The following is an 8,216-nucleotide window of genomic DNA, read 5'->3' on the forward strand; positions in this document are numbered from 1 at the left end:
GGCAGGATTGATTTTGATTTTTGGGGTATATATGGCAGCACAACCTCACAAGGTTCACTTCAGGTCAGCGGTCTAATCAGTCACTTTTTTTTGCCACATTAAAGTATACAGGCATCTGTTGTTTACGAATACTATAAAATGGCCCGTTTGAAATTGTCCTTCCGTAGCCGCTGCAGTCGTCACCATTAAGCTACATTCTAGCTGTACTTGATCCACTTACAGTATTGGAATACACAAGCAATAATTGTGTGAATTGCTAATAGGAAGTTTAGCTGAGAATTTTCATCCAGGTTATTTCAACTTTTCAACACAGTGGTGCATTATAGTCTCGGTGAGGTGCAGGGAAAAATGAGGGGAATTAAGAGCAACCTGAGTACGTGATTGAATAACGTATTTTCCGGAATATAAGGCGCACCTAAAAACCTAACATTTTCCTCAAAAGCTGACAATGCGCCTTATAGTCCGGTGCGCCTTATATATGGACCAAATTCCTAAATTTAAACTGGCCTGAAGCATTGTGTCATGAAATCAATCATAAGTGGCCCGCTGAAGACTATGAATCATGAATAAAAAGACTATGGATCATTATTTTGTGATTATAAATTAATTTGTTGCATCTGAATTGAAATAAAAAAGATAAAATGTAGAATGATTTGATTTTAATTAAAAATCTGACCTTATAGTTTGGTGCGCCTTATATAAGGACAACGTTTTAAAATGGGCCATTCATTGAAGGTGCGCCTTATAGTCCGGAAAATACTGTACCTTTTTCACCATTCATCCACCTGTGGCCATTCTGTGCCCAATCTTGATCTCCTTTCATGTTTATTCATGACAACTGGTTATTTCCTAAATTTCAGTTCCTCTGTATTTCTTCACTTGTATGGATTTGTTTGTAAGCAGCAGCCTTAATTATTGTCTCTCTACTATTTTCTGCCTCTGTTTGATCTCAGCTGATCCAGAGTGATTTGGATGATGATGAGGAAGAGCGTAGGAGTATGGGTGGAGGTCGCGGCACTCTGCGCTTCAAACACAAGCTTCCCATGGAGCTGAAAGGGCCAGAGGGCGTGCACGTGGTGCACGGCAGCACAGGCACCCTACTCACCTCCGACCTCAACAGTCTACCAGAAGATGACCAGCGGGCACTGGCGCGTTCTCTAGAGGCTCTAAACGCTGATGGGGGGATTTACTCGGAGCGCAACGCCCGCACCGAGTCGGCCAAGTCGACTCCGATGCACCGTCACAAGGACGGCGAGGTACCGGAGACCCCCTTGGAAATCACTGAGTTATGACTAGCCGAGGCCTCGCTGGTCTGAGCCCAACCATGACTCACGTGTGTGCGTGTGCTTGTGTCTCCACACCGCCACCCTGACTCTGTTGGGAAGGTACAGGAAAGATCCGAGAAGGACCGGAGTACGAGTGTGCTAGTCCACGGCCCACTTGGGCTAAACTCACAACTTTAAGGGGATGGCGAACTTGCTTAAAGAAGGTTTTTTTTTCTGAAACTCCAAAAAGGAAAATGAGCAGCAGGGCACAGCAAGGACAAAATTTATAGGTGTCATCAAGTTTCATCCAAAGAACAAAAGAGCTTTACTATGGAAGAGACAAGAGTATAAAAGCGGAGGGTTCTGCATCCTCACTTGTTTTTGCTAAAGGCCTGCATCCACTGGCACAAATGCACACTCAGCTCCACACACTCAGACCAGCGAATGGCCTTCAATGGGAGACTGAATATTCCAACTCCTTTTCATACTTTGAGTTCATTTGCAAGTGTAAAACCAGTGTCGGTCAGTGAAGATGGAAAATGAGGATCTTAATTTTACTTATTATGGAAAAGTAATGATGCAGTGTGACCAGAATGCCTCAAAAAACCTCTTGATGCTTGAAGAATTTAACTTTCCATCTGCACAGTGGAAATTGTTGGATCAAAAATAAATAGCACCCAAAACTGCAGGCCAAGCTGAAACATGCTGGTCCACCTCCCTGACTTAAGCGTGTTCTGAGCTTGTGGTTTGCACAAGGAGCACTAACTGTTAAAACAATCAATAGACTGCTTAAGAAGGTTGATGTTGGAGCAAAAATTGAGAATTTTCAGTCCTTGAAAAATGGTTATTAAATTGATATATATATATATATATATATATATATATATATATATATATATATATATATATATATATATATATATATAAATAAATGTTGTATTTTATTGATACATGAAGACGGCAACTTGCCCACCAAGACTTACACTGCCACCTGAGGGGAGTTAGAGTCATGCTCAAATGGAGCCATGTTTACTTTATTTTTTTATTTCAAGTATATGAATTATAATATTTTTAAAGAGAAATGCCTGTTTACAGGTAAGTTTATTTGGATGTCTGTGGGCATATGTGTGAACTGTGCAATAGTGTTTTACTTTTCTTTTCTATGACGCTGTTTTCGAGTGGTGTGTTTTCAGTTCATTTTTATATGTGCATTTTTGTATGTTTTTATTTGTTTGTCGTTACTGTCACCAGCCCTGAGATCTGTGATAATAAATAAAATATGCAACCATCTGTCACATTCTTATGTTACATAGGTGATGGAAAATTGGACAGCTACAGCACAGGCTAGAATATTTTGGTATCTAGTGGTCAAAGGCAATAAACCCAAAATGAGGTTGTAAGCCCATGAATCAGTTGATTTATTGTTTCCAAATTACATAAAAAAATCATCATGAACAAATTTCAAGAAACCTGAAAGCGACAGGTAAGGGAGTCAATGCTCTTCTTTGTTCAGGTTCTTATTCATCGACTTGTGGCGCTCCCAGATGTGGTTGTGGTGCTACTTGCTGGCGTCTTCTTCAGTGTTCGATTCAACTGTGGAAACAGATTTTCAGTTATTTAAGACAGAAATTCATGAAAAAAGTTGCAAAGCAAAAGGCAAAACTAGGATAGCTCAAATTACCTCCTCAAACTTGTGAATCTGTCGGATGAAAAAGTCTCCATATCGGCGAGCCACTTTAGTGTCTGCTATGTGGATCATGTTCTAGGGAGATGAAAGGAGAAGCTGCTTATGAAATGTATTACACCACCATTACTCTTTTTTTTCAGAGAACAATGCAGTTTCATTGTGAATAAGGTCAATATTTTAAAATTGGGAACAAATATGCTACCGAAGCGACATGATAAGATCTGTGAGCATGTTCTATCAATGTATTATTTAAATTGAGTTTTGCTAATGCTTAACAGGTTTTGAAGTATCAGATTGGTATTGATCGGATCACCAACCGAAAGAGCATGCCTTTAAAAATTGATCAAAACCCAAAGAAATCTTAATCAGGACTTGTACATAATGATGCATAAACCACAATAGCTTTTGGGTATTCTGATTGTTGTCCATTTAAAGCAGTTGTGGCATAAAAACATTAAACGGTGTTCTATTAAATTTGCTAAGCACGGTTTACACAAGAGGAGGACAACAATGCTTGGAATGTGCTAATACATGGGTGATAAAAACAAAACATGAAAAATACAAATCATTACTCAAAAACAATTCACAATTACATTCTCCTCTTCGTAACTGACCTCATTCCGTATTTATATTAAGAGCATGTACCTTGTCAATGTAAAAGTCAACCTCAGAAGCTGACTGGAATTCTCCATCCAGAGCTGAGATGCCGCTGGTCCACACCAAGTTCTTCATCTTGTGCTTGAAGACGAGCAACTGAATCCGGAAGTCCTGCTCAGTCATGTCAAGGAATCCTGCCAGCTTGGCCACTGGCATTGTGGTGTACAGCTTTAAGAAACTGGAATGAAACAATGCCAGTCAGAAATGAAGTTTCCGACATCAAAACAAGGCAACTGCTGAGGTGTAAGTTGCGCATCCACCGCAAAGTCAGTGATTAAGTGGCACCTGCGAATGGTGGAGAGCTGAGCTTGCTGCTGCACTTCCTCTAAGAAGACCTTGAGCTGTTGCTCGTAGGGTTCCTTATGGTAGTTGTCGGGGACATTGTCATAGTTGGGCACCACTGGAGACAAGAACTTGGGGCGGGCGAAGCTGAACAATTCCTCAAACACTTGCAAGTCGCTGAAGTATAAAAATAAAAATTCTCAGATTAATAACATTGTCACTGCATTGTAAACTTCACTAATACCATCCAGATCATAATCCAGAAATGTTCAACGTCTTATATTGTACTGTATATGGTTGCTCTCAATAACGTCAGTTATGATGAAACCACAAATGTGCTGTAGCAATTGGCTATTCGCAAATTCACCAAAACAAGGATTTTGTTTCATCCTGTTTTGTTATTTGTTTAAAAAAAAAAAAATGTATTCACTATTATGAGTTCTTTCTAAAATGCCCTAAGATAGATGACACAAATTGGAAAAACCCTGCCTATTAAAAAAATAAATATCCTGTGGTGCCATCTTGTGGCATCTATGAACACATACGTTTATATTCTCTTCGGTTGTTCGGTTATTCTCTGGGGACCCAAAAATGGCCTCATTATTACATAACCGCTCTGTCGTTTAGTAAAATGCAGCAACCTTTTGCGAGCACGTGACACAAAATGGCTTTGATTTGTGACACCAATAAAAAACAAATACCCTTTCTGCATGCGCAGCATCTTGTCTCCGTACTTGTCCCTCAGCTGGGTGTGGATGCTCTCGTCGATGCGCATCGGGTACATGGTGAGCGCGATGGCCAGCAGACCGTGCATCTGCTCGTTCTGTTTGTTGATCTGCAAAACACAAGCACATCTGTTGTGTCACTTTGTTTTGTGGAAAAACTATCATGTCAACATTTGAACTGCACTTTTCAAGCATTCAGACACTATATCATGCCTGTATTAAGCCTTAAGCAGGACTTACCATCTCATATTTATATGTTGACCTCTGGAACATGTTTCTCGTCCTCTGAATGTAGAGCAGGATGTTTGCAAATACTCGAATGGCGTCCTGGTAACGTCTCATCATTAGATAGGCGAAGCCCACATAGTAATAGGTGGTGATCTGACACTCAGGCACACGAGAGTACATGCTCTGAAGGGAAATAAAAAGAGTTACAGCTTGAGATCAAATGTTTCACAAGGGCTCGCTACGTTTTACCTTTTTGTTGAGCTCAATGTTCTCCAACACTTTAATGGCCTGGTAGTAGTCTCCAAGCAGAGAGTGCAGTCTTAGCAACCCCACCAAGCTGAAGTAACCCAACATCTTGTAGAGGGAGTGGCGCCCATATTCCCCCGCCACACTCTCAGGGTCCCCTGCAACATAAAGGAGAAATGCATTTTCACTTTGACCCGCAGAATATTAAAACACCAGTATCTCCTGTTGATCTTGTGGATGGTTAATGTAAATGTTGTCCACTCTCAATTTTAAGATGATTTTCATACCTCCGCTCGTGTAGACTTCAAGCTGGCGATTTATGTTACTTTTATCAACAAGGGAGTGGAGCACATTTAGAACACTGTGAACGTTCCAGATCTTTGGGTTGTTTTGCAGGGACTCAATCTCGGCTTCCGGTTTCTTGTCTATCTTACAGCGGTACTGACTGAACGACTGAAACTGAAAAGGAAGAGGAGTCGAAAGTTATTGTGTTACCTGCAAATTGGTTAAGTCTTTATCATGCAGCATATTATTTCTTGGCACCTCTCATGAACAATATACCTGATAGATAAATTCATCAATTATGTCCCATAGCCATTGGTTTGGTAGTTCCAAGGGAGCAGGACCATCAGCATCTGTTTGTAATCAAAAAAAATAAAACAGTTACAAATTATTGGTATTCCTGCAATGTCCGAAAGAAGACAAACGTTCTTAAAACTTACTCAGAATGTAGTTGAAGAGGTTGCAGTAATTGTAGTAGGACTCAAACCGCTGGCGTAAAGTGGGTCCCCCCTAAACAGTATTATCAGGGTGAGTTAAATTTACAAAGTGCAACTCTGAAATGTGTCCCCTTCGTTAAAATTCCCATGAAAGAAATGTATGATTCAAAAGTAGTGGTGACTTACGCTGACTTTAGCGTAGATGTGTCTGTAGTAGAGCTCTTTATAGAGAATGAGGAAGACGCCATCTGTCAGAGGCAAAAGATTACAGGTTAACATGAGCGGCATCATGCTAAATTCCAGATTGCTGGGAAATCAGAAAGCATGGCCATCTCTCCATTCAATGTAAACAAAAAAAAATGGATGTCTGCCTTGCATCTGACCAAATACTCTAACTACATTACTTGATTTTAGTTCAATTTATATCGGCAGGTATCAACTAAAATAACTTTAGGGCCCATCTGATTTTTTGTAATGAGCGGCGTACACATTGGACTGGTTAATATTCAATGACAGGGCACATATAGACAAAAACGTGCATGTTTTTGTAACATGAGATGAAGCAGGAGTGCCAAAGAAAATGTCATTTTCCACCATCCAAGGCACTTCTTTGGTATATCTTCATAAAGACCTTGAACAACTCACCGTTGCCAACAAGTGATGAAATAGACTTGACCTCTGGCCAAGGAGACGTCTTGAAAAAGCGATCAGTCAGCTTGTTCCAACTTGAAAACAAATGCATCACAAAACAGGTAAGACACTTGGAAAGGGTCGACGGGAGATGACATTTGGAAGAGCATCGTTACCTGTTTTCATAAACATCTTGGATCTCATAGATCTTCTGTTCAATACTCTCGCTGGACACCCGGTTGGATTGCAGCTCATAGCCCTTCTGGTCAATTAAATCAGAGATGGTTTTATGGAAGTATTGAAGGAAATTCTTGATGACCTCTGGGATAACGTGGTAGGTCTGCTGCTCGTGCTGCTGATCATATTGCTGATCATATTGACGCCGCTCATAGGCCATGTCGGCTTTCGGATCACCTGGGAAGAGAAACAAATTCCTTGTCTAAGACTTTCACCGCAAGGGCTGCAGCAACATGCACACAAAATGTCTTTATGCCGGTGAAATGAAAGAGAACAATGTTCACAAACCAGTGTGAAGATCCGGCTCATTCGCGCAGCCTTCGTACTAAAAGAAGAAAGAAAAAACATGAGCAACATTGAGCATCAATAATGTCTGCAAATGCCAGCCACGATCAACGTTGAATAAGTATCGATTTAAATAAAGATATTCTGCTAATACAGGTATTACGAAACCAGTAAAAGTAAAAAAAATAATTAGATAGCCGTTTTATTGAGGTCAAAACATATTATTGGGATCAGTGAATGAGCTCGTAGTAAGACAGCTAGCCCCAGTTAACCGAGTATAGCATCTGTTGACAAGAAAAAAAATTCACAAACAAAAAACAAGTTTACTAACTTCCTCTTCCTCGTGATACGACATGATTTCAGAAGTAATCCAATGGATATGTTTTTTCTACTGAGGGTGATTTTGCTAAATATGATCAGCTAGCTATCCCTGCTAACCCACGCAGATGCTGGTTGCCAGACGGCAGGAAGCGGAAAGAAAATTATGACGTACAATTGAAGTCTCGCGAGATTATAATATATTGCTTTATGGGAAATGTAGTCTGGAAGAAATAAGAAAAAATAAGACAATGTAGTTCGTTTTCACTTCTCTGTCATATCAATCATTGGTATTAATTTGTTATTCGTTATTATATACGTAGTATAAGTACAGCTAGCACCTATATTCGCCAATATCCCATCAATCCAACAACAAATGCTTAATTAATAGATTTAATTATGTTATTGCATATGGGAATTTAATCTTATCAAAAGTCTTATATTACTAAATATGGTCTGGGTTTTTTTAACCCTACAAATTTTTCAACAAATCACATAAGCAACAAAAGAAATTCGTTACCAGTCGGTGGCCAAATTAAAAGCTTTTCTTGTACCATTCGCCACACTGAAATTTTATTCTCTTTACAATGCAAATGTGCTTGTAAAACTGTAAAGAAATAGCAGGTCTGCCACTTGATGGCGCAATTGCAACAATTTACTTTTTATGAACTACAAAAACCACGGCTAGACCTGTTCCCCAAAATAAGTGTCGACTCTTACGTCACTCTCGGTTAGGTTTGGAAGTATTATCAGCTCTTATAGGACAACGATCATCATTAGAATTTTGCAGTTAATGGATTTTGTGTCCAAGTGTTACGCCTACCACCACTAAGTTACGTTTTCACGAGGTTCTTACGTCAGTAAGCTCCATCACAAAATATATCCTCCAATATGCTTCATACTGACAAATATTTCTTTGATTTGAGTTAATTTTGAT

At 39.6% G+C, this 8,216-nt stretch overlaps 2 protein-coding genes across 6 annotated transcripts in view; one reads left to right on the forward strand and one right to left on the reverse strand.

The window, feature by feature from the left end:
- The window catches only part of cdh23 (cadherin-related 23), a 120,548-nt gene extending 118,005 nt beyond the window's left edge, over positions 1-2,543 (forward strand). For 3 of the 5 annotated variants that reach the window (XM_085921742.1, XM_085921741.1, XM_085921743.1), the window contains exons 68-69: positions 954-1,256; positions 1,386-2,543. In XM_085921742.1, coding sequence (XP_085777868.1) covers positions 954-1,256; positions 1,386-1,463 — 381 coding nt within the window. In that variant the 3' untranslated portion in view covers positions 1,464-2,543. Of the gene's footprint in view, positions 1-953 lie in introns of all 5 variants that reach the window. The other 2 variants (XM_085921745.1, XM_085921744.1) reach the window with 1 other exon arrangement.
- A 116-nt stretch (positions 2,544-2,659) lies between these two features.
- eif3l (eukaryotic translation initiation factor 3 subunit L) lies at positions 2,660-7,443 on the reverse strand. Its single transcript, XM_085921746.1, has 15 exons — positions 7,293-7,443; positions 6,965-7,001; positions 6,616-6,853; positions 6,455-6,534; positions 5,996-6,057; positions 5,813-5,882; positions 5,652-5,725; positions 5,378-5,549; positions 5,094-5,248; positions 4,857-5,027; positions 4,593-4,726; positions 3,895-4,068; positions 3,598-3,787; positions 2,947-3,027; positions 2,660-2,858 (listed from the first exon to the last, which is right to left on the reverse strand). The coding sequence occupies exons 1-15, from the start codon at positions 7,314-7,316 to the stop codon at positions 2,787-2,789; spliced, it is 1,734 nt and encodes a 577-aa protein (XP_085777872.1). The 5' UTR covers positions 7,317-7,443; the 3' UTR covers positions 2,660-2,786.
- Positions 7,444-8,216: the final 773 nt, after the last annotated feature.

The sequence above is a fragment of the Syngnathus leptorhynchus genome, chromosome 10, assembly GCF_054491065.1.
Source record: "Syngnathus leptorhynchus isolate UIUO chromosome 10, UIUO_Slep, whole genome shotgun sequence".
In the NCBI taxonomy this organism is placed as follows: Eukaryota; Metazoa; Chordata; class Actinopteri; order Syngnathiformes; family Syngnathidae; genus Syngnathus; species Syngnathus leptorhynchus.